Raw genomic sequence first — 22496 nt, 5'->3', positions numbered from 1 at the left:
CTGAGTATATCTCCTGGTACAATTCAGCATACTGTTTTATGTAGCCTGTGAGTTCAGCAATTGGATCTAAAGGCTTGATTAAACTTGGTTTTGATTTCACTCACAAAGCAAATAGTCTTTGGTTGTCTTTTTTTTTTTTTTTTGTAGCCTCCACTGATACTTTTTTAACAAACATTTATTTTTTTAGTTGTCCACAATACTTTTATTTTCTTTATTTATTTTTATGTGGCGCTGAGGATCGAACCCAGGGCCTTGCACATGCTAGGCGAGTGCTCTACAGCTGAGCCACAACTCCAGTCCTCCACTGATATTTAATGGCTATGTCTTTTAATTCCTTGAGGATGGCAAAATGCTCATATTTTAATTATCTCTTTGTAATTCTATGGAGAATGAATTGGTTCCCTGTTATTCTTCAAGGGTGACCAGTTCTTTCCATGAGTTGAAAATTTTTTCGGTTTCAAAATTACTGAGTCTTAAAGTTTCTGAAAGCAAAAGAATATTTTTACTATCCATGAAAACTTTTTATTTCTAATTATGACACAGTAAACCTCATACTTGTAAAGTTGGTCACCTTCTATATCCTCAAACAATAGTTATTTGCTTAAGAACATCATTATAGTCAGGCAAGGTGACACTTGCCTGTGATCCCAGCAACTCAGGAGGCTGAGGATCCCAAGTTCAAGACCAGCCCCAGCCACTTACCAAGACCCTAAGCAACTTAGTGAAACTCTGTCTCAAAATAAATAAAAAGGACTAGTGATGTAACTCAGTGGTAAGCACCCATGAGTTTAAACCCCAGTACTAAAAAAAGAACTTTATTACAAAATAGCTTCACCTAGTAATTGGTTGTATCCCATTACACCTGTTATCAGAAATATGTCCATATTTGAAAGCTTCTGAGAAAACTTACATGTATTTTTAAAGGAAAATTCATAAATTTCATCTGCAATGAACATGTATTCTTCCCCACTGCTTCTTGTCTCTGAACCAGTTCACAGTAATAAACTGTCTTTTCATTTGTGTTTTCCCAGTCAAAAGAAATTTCTCAATGTACCATTCTGATCCTTGTACTTCCAGGTTTTATATTTGTGGATGTGATTTGTTCTTGTTCTCAAGGATGTCAATATTTTTATTTGTTTGCTTTGAACCAGTTTTTAATTCCTTAGTTTCTGAAATAGATTATATTCATATAATAAGTCATATAGTTTAAACATCAAAAATGATAAAAAGGTAGCTGGGTATGATGGTGCTCACCTATAATCCCAGTGACTTTGGAAGTTGAAGCAAGAGGATTACAAATTTGAGGCCAACCTCAGCTATCAAGCAAGGCGCTTTCTCATAAAATAAAAGTAGGAGCTGGGGTTGGGGCTCAGTGGTAGAGCACTTTCCTAGCATGTGTGAGGCACTGGATTAGATTCTCAACACCGAATATAAATAAATGAATAAAATAAAGGTCCATCAACATTTTAAAAATATATAATAGAAAAAAATTAAGTAAAAATGGGCCGGGGATACAGTTCAGGGGTAAAGTGCCCCTGAGTTCATTCGAAGTATCACTAAACAAATGAATGAATGAATGAATAAACAAAAAAATTTCTACTCTTCTTGCATTGGCCTAAGTCTGTCCTACGAAACAAAGAACCTACTGTATTACTCTTCAATCGTTCAGGGAATTGTTGGTTCATATCCAAACCATACAAATATGCACTTTTTTCTCTTCTCCATTATTCATTTGTTTGTTTAATTTAGTGTTTATGTGCTGGGATTGGATCCAGATGTGCTCTGCCACTGAGCTACATTCTCAGTCCTTTTTTTTTTTATTTATTTTTGAGAGGGTTGCTAAGTTGCCCAGGCAGCCCTTGAACTTGTGATCCTACTTACTCCAGCCTCTCAAGCTAATGAGATTATAGGCATGCATCACCACACCTGACTAATAAAGCCCTATTTTATATTAATTTTTTTTCTTTCATATATTCAGACAGATTCCTTCAAAATGGGACAAGAGTTCGTGAAACGCTTCTCTAGCAGTGCAGACAAGCTACCTAACCTCAATCTAATTTCTAGAACTATAAATTTAGACATGACAGACGAAGTTGTGTCCCAGAAACCTGCTGAGTGCCACAATTCTAGTAAAACTTCTCTGAGTGCTTCATCAGAAGGACTGTTGTTGCAAGATACCTCTAAGGTAGAGTGCTTGGCTCAAACACTTAAAACCAACAAAAGAAGTTACACAGGTTACAGCCCTCAGTCACATCGCCTACTCAGCAAAGAACAAAGAAGAAACCATCTTCAAAAAGAGTCTTTAATATTTATGAAAGGAGTCATGGACGAATGTACTCATGTAGCAAATTTCTCAGGTACTAATTTTTATATAAAATTGAGAAGATGTCCTAATGTGTAAATATTTGTGAAATATATTTAAGGATGCTTTACAGTTTTGTATTTTCAAAGGTATACTTTTTTTGTTGGCTTCAGAAAATGTTCTTCAAGATAAATTGGTCTTTTAAATGTATCATATTTTATTCATGAAAATCTAAGGGATTATTCATTTAAAAAATACATTGGAGGAATGGGGATATAGTTCAGTTGATAGAGTGCTGGACTGGGTTCAATCTCTGACACCACACAAAAACAATTGGACCACTTAGGAAGATGAGTCAATAGGATTGCAAGTTCAAGGCCAGCCTCAGCAATTTTGTGAAACCCTGTCTTTAAATAAAAATTTAAAAAGGTGGGGCTTTAGCTCAGTGGTAAAGCATGCCTGGGTTCAATCCCCAGTAACAACAACAAAAAAACAAAAGCTGATCAACCAAAAAATAAAAAATATGTTGGAGGGGCTGGAGATGAAGCTCAGTGGCAGAGCGCTTACCTAGCATGTGTGAGGCACTGGGTCCGATCCTTAGCACCACCATATACAAATCAAATAAAGGTATTCTGTCCATCTACAACTACGAAAAAAAAATTTTTTTTAAATATGTTGGAGCCTGGCACCATGGTGCATGCTTATCATCCCAGCTATTCCAGGGGCTATGGCAGGAGGATCAAATGTTTGAGGCTGGACTCAGCACCTTAAAGATCCTGCCTCATAATATTTTTAAAAGGCTGGGGATATAGCACAGTGGTAGAACATTTGCTTTTCATGTGGAGAGCCGGGGTTCCACCCCCAGTACTGCAAAAAAATAAAATAAAACAAATACATTGGAGGGGCTAAGGTGTTAACCAGTGCTAGAGCATGTGCTTTCATGCATGAGGTCTTGGTTCAATCCCCAGCATCCAAAAAATAAAATAAATAAAACACACTGGATTTTATATCCTTGGAATATTTATCTCACTGTATTAGAAAGAATTATCATAGTAATGGTGACATTATGGTTGGTTTTTAATTTAAAAGTCATAACTTGACTGATGTTTCACTTACTTTACTGTGTGGTGTGTTTTTTCTAATATGTTTTAGAGTATTTATATAAAAATCTTAAAAGCTTTTTAACATGTAAAACCCTATACCTAGTTCCAGTTGACCCAAGCCTCATTATAGTGGTACAAGCCAAGGAGGATGCCTATATCCCACGAACGGGAGTTCGGAGTCTACAAGAAATTTGGCCTGGTTGTGAAATCCGATACCTAGAAGGGGGTCATATTAGTGCTTATCTTTTTAAACAAGGACTTTTCAGGTAAGATGATTTGTTATTTGCTGCTTGTTTGGTCTCGGGTATTTTTTCCTCATTAAATACAAAAAAAAAAATTTTGTTTGTTTTGTTTTGGTATATTTTAGTCCTCTTACTTCCTTTTTACCTTCCACAAACCTCACATTGAGGTATTTTTCCCTCTTTCCCATCGTGTCCTTTTATTTTATTTTTTTCTTCTAGAGAACTGGGATAGAAAGCCTAAATGGCTACCTGAGGCAGGCTTTATTGGGAGGTTTTACCCTCTTTAACTGTCAATGGCTGAGCCAGGTATGGCGGCTCAAGCCTGTGATCCCAGCTTCTGTGGCAGCTGAGAAAGGAGGATTCCAAGTTACATGCCAGCCTCAGCAACTTAGCGAGGCCTTGTCTCAAAAAACAAAAGGCTAGAACACTAGTGGTGGAACACTTCTGGGTTCAATCCCTAGTCCAAAAAAGAAAAAACCTATATGTATCAATGGGAAAGTGTTTTCGGGTATGGGAAGAAACACTGTTTTGTAGAAATTGTTTTGGTGTCTCAAGAACTTTTTTCATCCCATTTCTCAGAATGACCTGAGTATCTGTGAAATAGCCTAGCATTGGGTTTTTTTTGTTTTCTTTTGGGGTACTGGAGATTAAACCCAGGGGCACTTTACTACTGAGCTATATCCCCAGCCCATTTTATGTTTTATTTTGAGATAGGATCTTAATAAGCTGCTTAGGGCCTTGCTGGGTTGAGACTGGCCTGGAACCTTCTGCTTTAGCCTCTGGAGTTGCTAGGATTACTTACAGGCATGCTCCGTTTCGCCAGGCTAGCAAAGTGTTTTAGTTAGAAGTGAATACCTTAAATGAGGAGTGAAATATTGATTTTAATGTTACTGACCTGAATCTACTATTTTATAATTTACAAGAACTTTTATAACTTTTAATTTCCTGATATCCTGCATAATTTTTACTTGTATCCACATTTGATCATAAAATATATTATTAGAATGTATTTATCACTAATGATAAATTAGTGATTTAGTTAGTAAATTAGTTCATGTAAGTGCTTAGATCAGTGCCTTGTACACAAGCTTTCAAAAAAATTCCAGCTTGGCCAGGGTTATGTCTCAGTGGTAGAGTGCTTGCCTAGCATTCGTGAGGCATTGAGTTTGATCCCCAGCACCACTTAAAAATAAACAAATAAAATAAAGGTATTGTATCCATCTCCAACTAAAAAACAAAAACAAAAAAAAAAACCAAAAGACTGCCAACTGGGTAGCTATATAATAGACACAACATCTTTGTTTGTATGTGGTGCTGAGGATCGAACCCGGGCCGCATGCATGCCAGGCGAGCGCGCTACCGCTTAAGCCACATCCCCAGCCCCAAGCTATATAATAGAATTGTTTGTGAAGTGTTTAGCTCTTGTTTACCTAAGAAGTAATTTTTTGTACATTGTTGCTTACCAAGTCCAACTTACAGAGGTCACCTTTTTGAGGTACAGACTAATTCTTCAACTCTGTAATATTTTGAAGAACATAATAAACTTTTCTTTTTATAGAATGATTTTTTTAAAACACCCATTCAGCATTTGAATTCTTGTCAGTTGGTAAGTGAATACACCATCTATCCAGTATTCTAATGACCCTCTGGCAACAATCTAGGGTTGCTTTGATTGCTCAAGTCTTAAGTTCTGATATGTATGTGAATGCAGAGGGCCCATATGCTTGCAGTATTGAATTTCCTTTACTCTTCAGTGTAGCTAAATGGGAACATCACCAAAAGACATTAGGAATAGTAGATAGTCCAAGTCGGATGTAAAAACTCAAATTGGAACGCATTTAAATAATTGGAAGGCATTTAGCCTCCTGCCCCCCACCAATTGTGCCAAAACTTAAAGCAGGGACTGGGGTTGTGGCTCAGTGATAGAGCACTTATCTAGAATGTTCGGTTCTGGATTTGATCCTCAACACCACGTAAAAATAAATAAAATAAAGGTGTTGTGTCCAACTACAACTAAAAAATAAATAAATATTTAAAAGAAAAAAACAACTAAAGCAGGCCAGGTTGCCCAGCCTGTAATCCGAGCAACTCCAGAAGCTGAGGCAGGACAGCAAGTTCAAGGACTCCCTGGGGAACTTAGACACTGTCTGAAAATTCAAAGGGCTGGGATATATAGCTCAAGGGTAAAGCACTCTTGAGTTCATTTCCCATTATTGAAAAGAAAACTGTTCCCAACATATTAAGTTAACCAATTAACAGGCTGTCAGTTTTAAAGATAATATTTTTATTGGGCTGTGGGAAATGTTTAAATAAGTAGAATGTAAAATCAGTGTGATTTCTTAATTTTTATATGACTTTCTCTCCTTTCCATATTTTAAGATTTTCTGGATATTCTGTAGTGAAAATGTATTGTATAATAGCAGGGAAGCCCCAAATAAGCTTTAAAATGTTTTATGGGAGACAGAACAATTTGCCAATTCCTTTTCAATTGAAATGTCAAAATAAATTAATTAATATAGGAAGTCAGGCTTTTGATTCTGGAATCAGTTGTCAGGCTCTCTCCCCCTCTGATCAACAAAGTGACAAAAAGATAATGAAAAGACACCAGTTTTTATCTTACCACTTACATCTGCTTTAAAAAGTGCTTTAGAGGGCTGGGGATGTGGCTCAAGCGGTAGCGCGCTCACCTGGCATGCGTGCGGCCCAGGTTCGATCCTCAGCACCACATACCAACAAAGATGTTGTGTCCGTGGAGAACTAAAAAATAAATATTAAAAATTTAAAAATAAATAAATAAAAAGTGCTTTAGAAAAAGATGCTCCTGGAAACATCAGCAGTTGACATCTGAGGTTTTTCCAATCGTGTAGGTTATATGGATGCAAACCGTGCTCCACCTGATCCCTGCCTCTTCTGCAGCTGTTTGGAAAGGAAATTAGCGTGGGAACCACAGATAATTTTGGAAATACTTTCAGTAAAGGGGTTGTCTGCTCCCACTTCCTTTTTACTAATTACTTACAGCTTTTCCTCCATATTTAATTTTAGACAAGCCATCTATGATGCATTTGACCGCTTCCTCCGTAAATATGCCAACTGATTGGATCACTGTGTTATGCAATCAGCGAGCAGTTTTTACAACAGAAATTTTTATCCTGTGACAATGTGAAGAACAAGCAGACAGCACTGGAGTCTAGAATTCAGTGTTGCAGATCAGTCACCTATAAATTCTAAATACATTTCAGTAATTTTAAAACAATGTTTGAATTAAATAATCTTAAAGTATGGTGTTTCTGTTTGTGGGAATCCCATATGCTCAATATCTAGTCTATTATAACTATTTATGAAAACTTTATATTTTCAATTATGAATAATTTATTAATTTAAAATAAATGTATCCATGGGAACATGTTGTTTTGTTTTTTCCAGTGCTGGGGATTGAACTCAGGGCCTAACACATGCTAGGCAAATACTTTACCACTGAGCCATATCCCCAGCCCCAAACCTATAAGTTTTTAATAAAATTGCTAAAACAAACAGATTGTTATGTATCAACCTGTACTGTATGCCCTTATATGACATTTCTGCTATTAACTTGAGAAATATGTGCATATTTTTGATGCATAGTGAACTTCTACTGTTTTCAACTCTAGTTAATTTTCTGCCATAGAAATACTTGTGATGTGTAAAATCAGTCTTACCTTTGAATTCTTAAAAATCTTCACTGCTTTGTAGACAAGTGCTTTTTAATAATTAAAGTGATTGCTGAATTATAAATAAGATGAATTTCACTAGGCTAGACTTTAAAATTTTACCAAAAATTAGGTTAGAAAATCGTGCCAAATTTTCACTTTGCCAGACATGGTGGTATACACCTGTAATACCAGCTGCTTAGGAGGCTGAGGCAGGACAATCACAAGTTTCAGCCAGCCTCATCATCTTAGTGAAAAACTGTCTCAAAAATAGGACTGGGGATGTTGTTCAGTGGTAGAATGTCCCTGTTTAATCCCCAATACTGAAAAGAGTTTCAATCCATGAAAAATGGAAATGCATTAACTGATGCTTACTCTAACATTTTCTTGTATTCCTAATCTTCAATTTGCTAAACATCTGACTTTAGCCCAAAATATGTCACAGTTTTGACTTTAATTTCAGAATTCAGTAACCACAATAAAATTGAGTTGTCCTATGGAAACCTCATTTTGTAGAAAAACTTTATATACTATAGTTACTAATTTTTTGTAGGGGATTATATGGCTAGATTTGGTGGTTTCTTGTGTTTAACTTCTTTAGCAGAAAACTGAAATGTTAAAGAAAATAAGTAGAAAATATTGTTGGGTATCGTGTGAAGGTTTAGAGTAAGTGTATTTAAGTTTTGTTTATTTGCAACCTTTGTTGTCACAAATTATTTTAAAATATGTATTTAATCTAGTAAGGATAGATGAATTAAAATGTGCCTTTGCAGCCTTTTTAAAGATTTTATCTGTAATACTTCATCAACTTAATTCTTACAACTATTTAAAAAGTATTAATGTGAGTTCATTGATGGCAGACTAAGTAGTGACTTCTATAAAACACACTAACAGAGCACAGCTGTTAGCTAAGGCAATTTTAAATGTTCAGACTAGAATCTTCAGTTTTAAGTGAAAGTATAAAACCTCCTGAAGTTCTTCCACAAAATACCTTTTAAAGATGAAATTTAAATTTACTGACAACTGAATTGCAATGATTTTCTGTACCATGTATGTAGTAATGTGATACGATCAAATATTTTCTGGACAATGGCTTTAGTAAAATCAGTACTTTATTCTTTTTCACATAACATACTATGGTGTGTGATTTCTCTACAGGTAAAAGAATGAAATTTTGATATAGCTTTAATTAACTCTTAGGCATAGCTGATTTTTCCCAAATAAAATGTGAAAGTTCATTTTAAAAATTTCATCTCTCAACCAGATGTTTCAAGAACATTTTCATGTAACTGCCTAAATTGATTAATTCAAAGAGCAAGATATCTTTCCTTAGAGTTTTTAATCTGCTCCCGGCAAAGTAGGGTAAGTTCTCTCTCTTTGTGTGTGTGTGTCTGTCTGTCTCTCTCTCTCTCTCTCTCTCTCTCTCTCTCTCTCTCTCTCTCTCTCTCTCTCTCACACACACACACACACACACACGCGCGCGTATATGTATATATTATATATAGTCTTTGAGAAGAACTGTCTGCCATTTGAGAAATAGGTACATGAAATGTCAGAAATTCATGTAGACCCAAGTAGCAAACTGGTAGTCCACACAGGCCAATTTGACCCATAGTTTTTTTATTTGGTATACATAATGTTTCAAAAGTGTTTGAGGCGGGTGCAGTGATGCACTCCTATAATCCCAGTGGCTTAGGAGGCTGAGTCAGGAAGATCAGGAGTTCAGAGCCAGCCTCAGCAAAATCGAGGTGCTAAAGCAACTCGGTGAGACCCTGTCTCTAAATAAAATACAAAATAGGACTGGGGAAAAGTTTCTGGGACTGGGAGGATAACTCAGGGGTGCAGCACTTGCCTACCATGTGTGAGGTCCTAGGTTGGATTTCCAGCACTGTAAAAAAAAAAAAGGCCAGATTTCATGATTTTGCCAGTGTTATAATTACTATTAAACATATGCATTTTAGATTATTTCTTAAGAGTGTATCTTTTTAATGTGGTGCTTTCTCAAAGATTATTAAATTAACACTGTAACTGAAATTTTAAAATTTTTGCAAATATTTTGTATTTCATAATAAAAGCCTATTTTAAAATTATTTGTTTTGTTTTGTTTTGTTGAGATTATTCCAAGTACAGAAAACAATGTCATGATTGAATAATATGCCCAAGCTTGAATTGTATACATATTCCCCCTTACTCTATCTGTATAGTGAGGCAGAAATAGCAAGGGAATAGCAGAGCAGGATTAGTAACTAGAAAATTTTCCACATGGTGTGTGAACTCAGAAAAAAAAAATAAGCATTCTGACATCATACTTATCTGAATGTTTTTTCACTCAGTCTTGGATCTGATTACATTTATGTTAGTAAATATATTGTGAACAATTAAAATGAAGAGGTATCAATTAACCAAGGATTTAGTTAGGCTGGGAATGAAGTCTGGGTAGAGATGCTGTAGAATCTGAGTTCAGACATGAAAGATTATGGCAGGTGAAACAAAGGGAAGAGGTACATCTTGTGTTAAATTTACATCATTATGACAAGTCACCTGAGAAACACCAACTTAAGAATAGGAAATGTTTATTTTGGCTCACAGCTTCGGAGGTTTCAGTCCATGGTCACTGGGCCCATGTCAAGGCAATACATCATAGTGGAGGAAAACGGCACTGCCTCATGACAGCCAGAACCAAACAGGTAAGCCAGGGACTGGAGTCCCAATGCTCCCTTCCAGGGCCCACCCTTTATGAGCTAACCTCCTCCAACTAGGCCCCAGTTCCCCATAGCACTGTCAGTTAGGGACCAAGCCTTTAACACATGAGCTTTGGGGGAATATTTAAAATCCAAACCATCACAACAGCCTAATTCTAGGAATATTCTTACAGCCATTATCCAAGGGGAAACCAATGACTATGAAGGATTTTGAGAACAGTTCTAGCTCAAAATTTTAGAACAAAACCTGAAAAGATTTCCTTAAGTATTAAAAGAACTAGTGTCCAGAGAAGAAAATGTAAACAACCACAAAAGTGTAATTTGTGCAGAAACCTATGACTGACAGGTGAAACCATCTACTTCTATGTGGTACATGGATAATTCCACAAAGAAGTTGCTACCCAGTGTGTTGAATAGATTAGCAGCAGCATCTGGGAGACTGTCAGAAACTCAGGATCTCAGGTTGCATCCAGACTGAGTCAGAATCTTTGAGCTATATCACCAGATTCAAATACACATGAAGTCCATAAAGAGTAATAAAAATATGTCTAATTCTAAGAAGTACCCCTCTCTAGAGTCAGTGGTCCTTAAACTTTAGCTGTATAAGAACCACCTAAAGCCTTTAGTGCACACACACACCCGATTTCTGTACCAGAGGGATCCAGAATTCCATCCCCAGAGCTGATGCAGTAAATCTGGTGTGGAACCAGAAATTTCCTAGGATACAGATGTGGGGGTCAAGGATATAGCTCAGTTGGTAACATGCTTGCATTGAATGCACTAGGCCCTGGGTTCAATCCCTAGTACCACACACACACACGCAAAAAGTTGTGGGCTGTCTAGGAGACACTGTAAGAACTACAGTTCCAAATAGATCTCAAGCCTGGCTACAAATTAGAATCACCTGGGGAGTTGAAAAAAATAAAAGTGATGCTACAATTAGAATCATCTGGGGAGTTAAAACATAAACTCGATGCTCTGGCCTCACCCCAGATATAGAGTTGGTTTTGCTTTTTTCCCTGTTTTCTTTTTTGCAGTAGATTGAACTTGGGGTGCTCTACTGCCCAGCTATAGCCCCAGACTCTTTAGTTTGGAAAAGGGTCTTACTAAGTTGCCCAGCCTAGCTTTAAACTTGTGATCCTCCTGCCTCAGTGTCTGGAGTAGCTAGGATTAAGATGTGTACCACGTCACCCAGCTACTATGTTGGTTTTTGTATATTGATTTTCTATTCTTTCAATCTTTGCTGAATATATTTATCAGCTCTAAAAGTGTTCTATTGGAATCTTTAGGTCTTCTAAATACAGGATTGATTCATCTACAAATAGAGAAAATTTGGCTTCTTCCTTTCCAATTGTATATTCCCTCCTTTTTTTTCCTTATCTAATTGCTCTGGTTACGATGTCAATTCTATGTTGAATAGGAGTAGTGAAGTGAACATCTTTGTCTTGGTCTTGACTTTAAAGGAAAAGGCTTTCAGTTTTTCTCCATTTAATAAGGTGATGGCTTTGGGTTTGTCACATAGACTCTTTATTATGTTGAGGTCTAATTCTTCTACCTCTAGTTTCTTCATGGTTTTTATTGTGAAAAGGCATTGAATTTTGTTTTTTCTGCAGCTATTGACGTGATCACGTGATTTTTCTGTCCTTGATTCTGTACATGTATTGCATCATATTCATTGATTTGTATGTTAAACCATCCTTGTGCCCTGGAATGAAACCACCTTGATCACTGTGTATGGTGTTTTTAATGTGTTATTGAATTCAGTTTGCAAGCATTTTATTGACTTTTTGGTGCACATTCATTAAGGATATTGGTCTACAATTTTCTGTCCAAGTGTGTCTTTTTTCTAGTGGTACTGGCTTCAAAGAATGAGTTTGGAAGCATTTTTTCCATTTCTATTTGTTGGAATAGGATGAAGAGCACTGGTGTCAGTAATTAAAGGTCTGGTAAAATTCAGCCATAAATCCTTTCAGCCCAGGGCTTTTTATTACTGCTTCAATGTCATTGCTTGTTATTGGTCTGTTAAGACTTTTATATACTCTTGGTAGATTGTACATGTCTAGAAATTCATCCATTTCACCTAGATTTTCCAATTTATTGGAATATAATTTTTCAAAATAGTCCCTAATGACCCTCTGGACTTTAGTGGGATCTGTTGTAATATCTACATTTTTGTCTCTAATTTTATTGATTTGAGTGTTCACTTTCTTCTGGTTAGTTTGGCTCAGATTTTTCAATCTTGTTTATCTTTCCAAAGAAGCAGGGCTGTTTCACTGATCCTTTGTATTGTGCTTTTAGTCTCTTAATTCATTAATTTCAGCTCTCATCTTTATTATTTCTTTCCTTCTACTGATTTTAGGTTTGATATGTACTTGTTTTTCTTGAGATGCACCATTAGATTATTCATTTGGGATTGCTCTGATTTTTTAAAAATATCTTGTGGGGTTTTTTTCTCTATTTTTTTTTTTAGTTGTAGTTGGACAGAATACCTTTATTTTATTTATTTTTATGTGTTGCTGAGGATCGAACCCCATGCCTCACACATGCTAGGCAAGTGTTCTACAGATGAGCCACAACCCCAGCCCCTGTTCTGATTTTTTAATGTAGGCACTAATAGCTATACCATCCCTCTTAGAACTGCCTCTGCTGTATCCTACAGGCTATGGTATGTTGTATTTCCATTCACTTATTTCCCCCAATTTATTCAATGCTCCATTGATTACTCAGAGAATGCATGTTGCTGGGTGTAGAGGTACATGTCTATGATCCCAGTGATTCAGGAAGCTGATAGGAAGATCACAAGTTCAGGTTCAGTCTCAGGAACGTTATGAGACCTTATCTTAGAATAAATAAAAATACTAAAAATGGCTGGGGGTGTGCTCAGTGGTAAAGCACCCCTGGGTTAAATATCTGGTACCAAAACAGACAAACAAAAAATGCATTGTTCAGTCTCCATGTGTTCATATACTCTACTTTCTCTTGCTGTTGATTTCTAATTTCACTTCATTATGATCTAATAAGATACAAGAAATTGGGGCTGGGGATGTGGCTCAAGCAGTAGCACACTCGCCTGGAATGCATGCGGACCGGGTTCGATCCTCAGCACCACATACAAACAAAGACGGTGTGTCCGCTGAAAACTAAAAAAAATAATAATATTTAAAAAGTCTCTCTCTCTCTCTCTCTCAAAACAGTTATAAAAAAGATGCAAGAAATTATTCCAATTATTTTTTTCTTGATGAAAACTTGCTTTATAGCCTAATATAAGATCAATTTTGCAGGAACATTCCATGAGCTGTTGAAAAAGAAGTATTCTGCTGCTGTGGGATGGAATATTCTGTGGATATCTGTTAATTCCATTTGATCTATGAGGTAGTTTTATTTTGTTCTGACTGTTGAATTTTGTCTGGATGATTTTTCTTTCAGTGAGATCGGGGTTTTGAAAGTCCCCAAGTATTATTATATGGGGCCGACCAGTCTCTTTGTGTCAAGTAGTGTTTGTGCTATGTAGTTAAGTACATGGACTTTGGGGCATAAATATTCATAATCCTTTTATCTTCTTGCTGAAATGTTCCCTTTGCTAATGATTTTCTTTGTCTCTTCTAATTTTGGCTTCAAGTCTGCTTTTGAACATGTAAGGATTGCTACTCCTGCTTGTTTCCAGATTCCATTTCCATGGATTATCATATTCTTTCTTTTCAGTCTCTGAATTTGTTTGTGCAGCCAAGTTTAAGAACCATTGTGGGGGCTGGGGATGTGGCTCAAGCGGTAGTGCACTCGCCTGGCATGCGTGCGGCCCGGGTTCGATCCTCAGCACCACATACCAACACAGACGTTGTGTCCGCCGAGAACTAAAAAATAAATATTAAAAAGTCTCTCTCTCTCTCCTCTCTCACTCTCTCTTTAAAAAAAAAAAAAAAAAAAAAGAACCATTGTGGTAGCTGGGCATGATAGCACACACCTGTACTCCCAGCAACTTAGAAGGCTGAGGCAGGAGGATTACAAGTCAAGGCTAGCCTCAGCAACTTAGCAAGGCCTTAAGCAACTTAGCAAGACCCTGACTCAACTTAAAAAAAAAAATTAAATTAAATGGGCTAGGGATGTGGCTCTGGTTAAGCATTCCTGGGTTCAATCCCTGGTACCAATAAAAAAACATTGTGCTGCTAGCCATGGTGACACACACTTATAATTCCAGTGACTCAAGAAGTTGAGGCAGGGGCTGGGGATGTGGCTCAAGCGGTAGCGCGCTCGTCTGGCATGCGTGCGGCCCGGGTTCGATCCTCAGCACCACATACCAACAAAGATGTTGTGTCTGCCGAGAACTAAAAAAAATAAATATTAAAAATTCTCTCTCTCTCTCTCCTCTCTCTCACTCTATCTTTAAAAAAAAAAAAAGAAGAAGAAGTTGAGGCAGGAGGATCACAAGAACAAGGCCAGCCTAGGCAATGTAGTGAGTCCCTGTCTCAAAATAATGAAAAGGGTTATAAATGTGTCTCCAACTAAAGCACCCCTGGGATCCAATCTTCACTATATTAAGAAAACAAACAAACAAACAAACAAAAATCATTGTTATACAAAGGTCTGAAGGAAAAAGGGAAGGATGTGATTTCCTATGAAATCAACACAGATTTGGTAAGGAATTCTTGGTATTCTAGGTATTGTCAGCACTCAACAGTTAAAAGAGTAGCCAAAGTGAATAGTGTTTCTTTTGCTTCTTCTGTTTTGTTCTGAGTAGGTGTGTTAGAGCAGAATGAGCTGAGGGTGAATTTTGGTACTTGTGTGTAGCAGAGATTCTCTAAATCATCAACATCTTTAAAGCATCTCTGTAACTTAAAGAGAAGAGTATGAACAAAGAAGAAATATCAACTATTAACATTAGGCTTTGCTTTCTTCAAACAAAAATTCTATCTGTCCTTATTAATCCCATGAAATTGCTAGTAGTAGAAGACTTCCTTGTTGTTGAACTGGGGATTAAACCCAAGGGCATTTTACCCCTGAGCTTCTTCATCCCCAACATTTTTTTTCTTTTGAGACATGGTCTTGCTAAGTTGCTTGGGGCCTCTAAATTTTGAAGGCTGGCCTGGAATGTGCAACCCTCCTGCTTCAGTCTCCTGAGTTGCTGAGATTACTGATAATTGCTTCTAATATGATTCTATTAATGAGAAGAATGGAATCTTTTCCAGGGATAATACATTTAATTGGGGTTCGAAGTTTGTGTTTCCTATCATCAAAATCTGTGCAGACACTCGTGTTAATGCTGATCTATCATGATATTTAAAATATTCAACTTTGGGCTGGGGATGTGGCTCAAGTGGTAGCGTGCTCGCCTGGCATGCGTGCGGCCCGGGTTCAATCCTCAGCACCACATACAAACAAAAGATGTTGTGTCCGCTGAGAACTAAAAATAAATAAATAAATAAATATTAAAATTCTCTCTTCTCTCCCTCTCTGTCTCTCACTCTCTCTTTAAAGAAAAATAAAATAAAATAAAATATTCAACTTTAATTAGGTACTGCCAAATACTGATATCGTCCCTAAGCAAATGCTTTTTATCAAACATATTCACCATTTGGGAAGAGTTTGTAGGATTTTATTAGATTCTTCTCCTGATATTTTTTTTTTTAAGAGAGAGTGAGAGAGGAGAGAGAGAGTGAGAGAGAGAATTTTTAATATTTATTTTTTAGTTCTCGGCAGACACAACATCTTTGTTGGTATGTGGTGCTGAGGATCGAACCCGGGCCGCACGCATGCCAGGCAAGCTCGCTACCGCTTGAGCCACATCCCCAGCCCTCTCCTGATATTTTCCTTGTAGTTTTTTTTTTTTTTTTGCAACAATAGGAAGTGATGGTAGCCACGGACGTACGTAAATGAATGCACTTGACTGTATTTATTCCACTAACATTGTTTTTATAGAAATGAAATTTGGATTTTATGTGTCTCAAAAAAATCTTCCTGTTTATTTTTACCACTGCAAAATGTAAAAGCCATCCACATGCAGTGGCACACACGTGTAATTCCAGCAATTTGGGAGGCTAAGGCAGGAATTGGCAAGTTTAAGGCCAGTCTGGGTAATTCTTTGTCTGTCCCAAAATAAAAAGGATAGGGATGCAGCTCGGTGGTAGAATGTCTCTGGGTTCAATGTCCAGTCCCCCGCCCCACCCCACCCCCACACACACAGTAAAAACTTTGCAGCATGTACCTGCATAAAAACAGGTAGTGACCCAGGCCATGGTTGGACAATTCCTGATCCAGATCCAGATAATCCATGTAACCCTGAGTTGTTTTCTAAGCAATATAATGCTTATGATTGCCTGGGAATGGAGCAGCTATACAGTAGTAAATATGGTTGTTCGTATTTACAGGACATATAATAAGAAATTTTGAGTTGGATGGAGGTGTAGCATTTGCATTCAGTGTTAAGATTTAATCATGGGAACCGATATTTGCTGTTCCGTCAGTTTTGTTTTGTTTTGTTTGAGGTACTGGGGCATGAACCCAGGGCCAGCACACTGCCCCTGAGCTGCACCTCCAGAGAACTTCTTGACATTTTTTTGCTTTAGCTGCCCCAAAGCTCAAAGTCAAACTGGAACCCAATGTTATAACTCTTCAGTCCTCCAGTTTCCTTCCTTGATTCCTGTGTTTTTCTCTAAGCATTGAAAATTTTTTAATGAATTAGTTTGCATTTTAAGTTGCCTGTAGAAAAAAAGCATAAAATTTTTTTTTGAAAAGCTTTGCACACCTCCATAAATGATGCTGTTAACAAAGCAAAAGAGGAGAATGTCGTGTGGGGTCTGATTAGTTAACTTTCTGAAGATGATTTTTATATTGAGTTTTAATTCCTATGCTCAGAATGTCAGAGCTAGAATGTAGTCCTACCTTTTAATCCAATTCCAGACTTACCAAATTGAGATTTCTAGTAAATCCATGAATTTACTAGAATTTGGGGATCTAAGATTAGGATCCCCTGACCCACATGTCTTCTTGGCATATGATATTTTATAGGTGAGAGAGCTGAGGCCCAGTGAGTGAAGTGACTGTCAGGCTATCATAGCATATGTGATAGGCATGGGTGAAGTGCACAGCATCCAGTTTTCTTAGAAAATTTACTTTGTTAAGCAGGACAGGAGGGGGAAAGTTGCACATTAGTTAGTTTCCATTCATATTATATAGCAGGAAAATCACATCAAGAACTTTTGTGGTACTGGGTGGTGAACCCAGAGACACTCCACCACTCAGCTACATCCCCAAGTCCTTTTTCATTTTTTTTAAGTTTTTTTTAATTTGTTTTAAGTATTTTCACATGACAGTACAATGATCTTGACATATCATACATTTGAATCAGATGAGATCTTTTTACTTTTTGAAAGTTTTAAGAATAGGTCTTTACCTGCTGAGCCTGGCTGAGAACTTGCAATCGTCCTGCCTCAGCCTTCCTCGTCAGGGGATTACAGGCGTCTGACACTGTGCCTGGCAAGACACAGTGTGAAGTGTATGTGAAGCTTGCTCATACAGTTCTGGGCCCATGACTTCACTGATGCTAGTACAGATCCTTCAGTTCTTGCTTCTGTTGCATGATTGCTTCACCACACATGTCAACAGGCAGAGGCCAACAGTGCCTTAACATTGCTATCAAAATAGTTTTGACTTTGCAGACTTCCTGAAAGGAACTCCAAGACCCCAGGGTTTATGAACCACAAATTATAAATCTATTAACATAGGATAACACTTTTCTTTTTCAGTACAAGGGGTAGGACATAGCTTTTTTCTTTTTCAGTACAGGGGGTAGAACCCAGGACCTGGTGCACACCAGGCAAGCAGTATACCCCTGAATTACATCCCCAGCACTTTTTAATTAGGACAGTTCTCACTAAATTGCCCAAACTGGCCTTGAGTTTGTGATCCTCCTGCCTCACCCTCCTGAATAGCTGGCTTATCGGCCTGAGCCAGAATGCCTGGGTTAGGATGTAGTCTTAAATACCTCCACTAGCAATGTTTAGGCAAAGCAGAATTAAAGGGCTAGACCAGAGTGGCCAGAAAAACAGGAGGTAAACAATGAGTGTTTATGGAATGAATGTAGTATCCAGGAAGCAGGGGAGAGTAATCAGGAACTTGTGGAAAAATAAAAACTTTTCCAGAAAAATTAAAACCACATTCATGTATCTAACTGACATGAAGTAAGAATTTGCTGATTATCTTATACTATGTGGTATATGATATGAATCCACTGGATCTTGTTTGTAGGGAATCCTGACACTGACACCACAAAGAAATGCGTTCCTAAGTACATCACGTTGTTCTGCATGAGAAACTTCCACCCACTTATAAGCCAGATCAAGTCGTTTACAGATTCTTTTTTAATTTTTTTTTTTTAGTTGTCGGTGAACACCATACGTATATTATATATATTATATTATATTTATTTATTTATTTTCATGTGGTGCTGAAGATGGAACCCAGTGCCTCACACGTGCTGGGCAAGCACTCTGCCACTGAGCTATAACCCCAGCCCCGTTCACAGATTCTTAAATTCTAAAACCAACATACAACAAAGCACAGTAAAGAAATTGTGGTCACACAACGGAGTGTACCTTGTGTGACCACCTCAGCTATGCTGGGGGCGAGTGGCAAAGCTGGCATTTGAAACCAGGCGACCAGTTTCAGCTGAACCGTTGTGCTGCTATACCTTTTTTATTTTTCAATTAAACTATAGGTTATCATTTGCATGGAGGATAAGAAATTAGTGCTTTTTTTTTTTTCTTAGTAGGTGTCTGGGGAGGTAGGGGTACTGGGGACTGAATTCAGGCGCATTCTGCCTTGGAGCTGCAACCCATCCCCCGCCCTTTTTAAAATTGGGGAAGAATACCTTAGATTAGGTAGAGGGAAGTGATGGGAGGGGAGGGGAGGGGACATGGGGATAGGAAAGACAGCAGAATGAAACAGACATTATTACTCTATGTATGTATGTGACTGCTTGACCAATGATTCTGCAACATGTACACTCAGAAAAACGAGAAATTATATCCCTTCTAAGTATGATATAACAAAATACCATCATATGTAACTAATTAAAACAAATTTTAAAACTTAAAATAAAAAAATTTTGAGACAGAATCTCTCTACATTTCTCAGGCTGCCCTTGAAATATGTCTTCCTGTCTCAGCCTCCTGAGTTACCTGGATTATAGACGTGAGCCACTTCCTGGCAAGGGGAGTTCTGGCTGGGAATCGAGGGAGGGTGAAGGCCTTATCAGACCTACATCAGCACTGATCCTTGTAGACAGAGGCAATAGGAAGTGTTCAGCTCTGGGAAAAAATATGATGACAAACAAGGCCCAAGACTCTGTAACCTGGAGGTAGTGATAGTTCAGTATTTCTTGTTAAAACAAAACACTCCTCTTTTTTGTGGTTCCGGAGCAAATCCAGGCCTCACACATGATAAGCAAACACTCTACCACTAACTTAAGCTCTCAGACGCTTTTTAAATTTTTTATTTTGAGACAGGATCCAAACAAATGACCCGGGTTGGCGTCAGATTTGCCTTCCTCCAGCCCCAGTCTCCTGATTAGCTGGGATTATAGGAGCATGCCATTGTCCAGTTAAAAAATATCTTCTTAAAAATGGTTATTTTGTGGGGTTGAGGTTGTGGCTCAGCGGTAGAGCATTCACCTAGCACAGGCGAGGCCCTGGGTTCAATCTTCAGTACCACATAAAAATGAATAAAATAAAGGTACCGTGTGCGTGTGCAACTACAATATATATATTTTTTTAATTGTTATTTTGTGGGAAGTTAAAAGAATCTTTAGGTTCAGTTTTATCTTCTACTTGGAGATCTTTGAAACAAATTATGTCTGATGCATTTTTTGCAACTTTAGTGTCTAATACAGCGCCATACACACTAGGATTTTGCCAGTCTGACCTAAACTGTACTGTAATTAGGAAGACCTTAAGGTTCTCATGGAACTTTAATTTCCTGGGGGGAGAGGAAAAGGAGTGCATTCAATCACCTGAGGATATATTAGCATACACTAAACAGGAAAAACAGGATTCACCTTGCAAAGGCTTATTTGACGAACCTGATCATCAAGATCATGTAAGAATAACTTCATGTATTTCATAACTCCTGAGGGTGTAGGGATTATTCTTCCTTTTAAAAGATAACTCTACGCCTGTTCTCCAGATTCCAATTTTCCATCACAATTTAAGAAAAATAATTGGACCTTTAACCTCAGTACTTCAGTAAAATTAAGGTCACCCATACCTGGTCAAATTTATTTTAAAAGGGCTGGGGATGTAGCTCAAGCAGTAGCGCGCTCGCCTGGCATGCGTGCGGTCCGGGTTTGATCCTCAGCACCACATACCAACAAAGATGTTGTGTCCGCCGAAAACTAAAAAATAAATATTGAAATTCTCTCTCTCTTTAAAAAAAAATTTTATTTAAAAAGCAATTAAAGTTGGTAGCATCGTTTTGAGCTAGGGACTATGCTAGGCACTTCATACATATTGTCTCACATAATCCTCACAATAATTTATTTATTAATTTTGCAATACTGGGGATTGAATTCAGAGGCTCTACTACTGAGCTAGATCACAAGTCCATTTTTTTTTTTTTTTTTGAAACAGGGTTTTGCTAAATTGCTGAGGCTGGTCTCCAACTTGTGTTCCTCCTTCCTCAGCCCGTTCAGTCACTGAGATTACAGATGTCCGCCACCCCCCACCCCAGTTATCACAATAATTTTATCAAATAGTTCAAAGTGGAGGCAAACAGGTCAGTTAAGAAGCTGTAACACTATTACAGAGGGATGATGGCAGCTTGGAGTTGGGTGTTGGCAGTAGAGAAAGCAGGAAGAGCTGAGTCACCCAGGAGGTAAGATCAATTGGCCCTAGTGAGTGCCTGGAACACTTTAGGCACTGCTTGAGATAGCCAAGTGAATGAACTAGCTGAGAAGGGTGAGGAAGGTGGGTCTGAAAGGGTAACTCCTTGTTTTCCTTTGTTTTGTATTTGGTACCAGGGACTGAACCCAGAGATAGTTAACAACTGAGCCACATCCCCAGCCCTTTTTATTTTTTATTTAGAGACAGGGTCTCACTAAGTTGCTTAGGGCCTCACTAAATTGCTGAGGCTGGCTTTGAAGTTGTGATCCCGGCCTCATTCTCCCCAGCTGCTGGGATTCAGGTGTGTGCCATTGCCTGGGTTCTACTGACTGGACTCTGGTGCCACCCAGTAAGAGAAAAGGGAAGAAGTGGTCAAAGGGCACTATTCTGTTCTCCCACCCACAGGCCTTGCCCCATGGCAGTGTTCCTCCAGGCCAAGGCAAATAATCGCTACCCAAGGGCAAACAAGCCATGGATTGGCTAAGTACTGGCAAGATTTTTTTTTTAAGGGTTGTAAGATTAAATGCTCATGTCTATTTTCTGAGGCTTTCTGCCACACACTGAAGGGTTATCAAGGGCAGCAGTTATTAGAGCTGCTGCAAGAACACGCTTTTCACTGGGGGAACAGTACAGTGGCTGTTGAGATGGCTGGCTGAACACATGTTTAGAAGATCTTGGTGTAGCGAGGACAAATCAGCATACACAACACAGCCTTGCTTCTCAAATTCAAGAAACCCCATTAACTTACTATCGGCGCAGTGAGAATGTTCTGTGAAGAATACGTTTCCAGATCACCCCCACTCTGGGTGAGGCAGGGAAAGGGGGGCAGGTGCCAACACACTAGCAGGCTGTACTGGGCCCCTCTCATGCTCTGGTGGTAGCAAGGGGATTTTTTGGCAGCTGCAGCAGCTAGATTAGGGGAGGAAGAGGCCACCCACCAATCGCTCCTTCTCAAAGCTATATTTTTGTGTTCACAGAAGAGGTCTCTTTTAGAGCTCCCCAAATTAACAATCTTTGGGCAACCATCTCTATCCTTCTGAAAAGGGCACTCTTTATAATATCAGGCTTCAGAGACTCCCCAGCCTTTACAGATCACACATAAGAGCCACAGTTACACCTCATAGGTACACCAGTACGCGGGGATGCACTAAAGAGTGACAGATCTCAGACTTGCTGTCATATTTTTCACCAAGTATTCTGATAGCAACATTAGCCTGTTTTTGGCAACAGATCAAATCTGGATGATCTTTAGCCATAAGGGGGTGGCGGAATGACTCAGTCTTTCTTCCTGGGTTATGTTGCCCAGCTTGCCTCAGATTCCTGGACTCGAAGGATCCTCCTGCCTTTGCCCCCGGAGTAACTGGGATTACATACCTAAACCACCTGCCTGGCTTCTCCTTGATTTTGAACTGCTAGCAGAGAAAAAATCTGAAACACAGCTGCAAAGGCAGAAGGAAGTTACAGAACGGAGGTTAGTAGTGGCAGCCTGGATTGAGGTCATGGCAAAATCCGATGGAACTTCATAATTTGAAGGACCACTTACAAGTGTGGGCCAGAGTCAGAAAAACAACAGTCATACTACAGTGCCCC

At 38.3% G+C, this 22496-nt stretch overlaps 2 protein-coding genes across 9 annotated transcripts in view; one reads left to right on the top strand and one right to left on the bottom strand.

Annotated features, from left to right (window-relative positions):
• Abhd18 (abhydrolase domain containing 18) overlaps window positions 1-9423 on the top strand; it is a 40018-nt gene extending 30595 nt beyond the window's left edge. For 5 of the 6 annotated variants that reach the window (XM_078020712.1, XM_078020711.1, XM_078020709.1 and 2 more), the window contains 3 exons: window positions 1979-2357; window positions 3509-3671; window positions 6690-9423. In XM_078020712.1, coding sequence (XP_077876838.1) covers window positions 1979-2357; window positions 3509-3671; window positions 6690-6741 — 594 coding nt within the window. In that variant the 3' untranslated portion in view covers window positions 6742-9423. The remainder of the gene's footprint in view (window positions 1-1978; window positions 2358-3508; window positions 3672-6689) is intronic. The other variant, XM_078020710.1, reaches the window with a different exon arrangement.
• The window catches only part of Mfsd8 (major facilitator superfamily domain containing 8), an 88980-nt gene that overhangs the window by 63847 nt on the left and 2637 nt on the right, over window positions 1-22496 (bottom strand). For 2 of the 3 annotated variants that reach the window (XM_078020707.1, XM_078020708.1), the window contains exon 2: window positions 6335-6404. The exons of the other annotated variant lie outside the window; for it this stretch is intronic. The gene's annotated coding sequence lies outside the window, so the exon portion shown is untranslated. The remainder of the gene's footprint in view (window positions 1-6334; window positions 6405-22496) is intronic. 3 annotated transcript variants of the gene reach the window in all.

This window comes from Ictidomys tridecemlineatus, chromosome 9, assembly GCF_052094955.1.
Source record: "Ictidomys tridecemlineatus isolate mIctTri1 chromosome 9, mIctTri1.hap1, whole genome shotgun sequence".
Classification (NCBI taxonomy): Eukaryota; Metazoa; Chordata; class Mammalia; order Rodentia; family Sciuridae; genus Ictidomys; species Ictidomys tridecemlineatus.
This window is presented reverse-complemented; position numbering and strand designations above follow the sequence as displayed.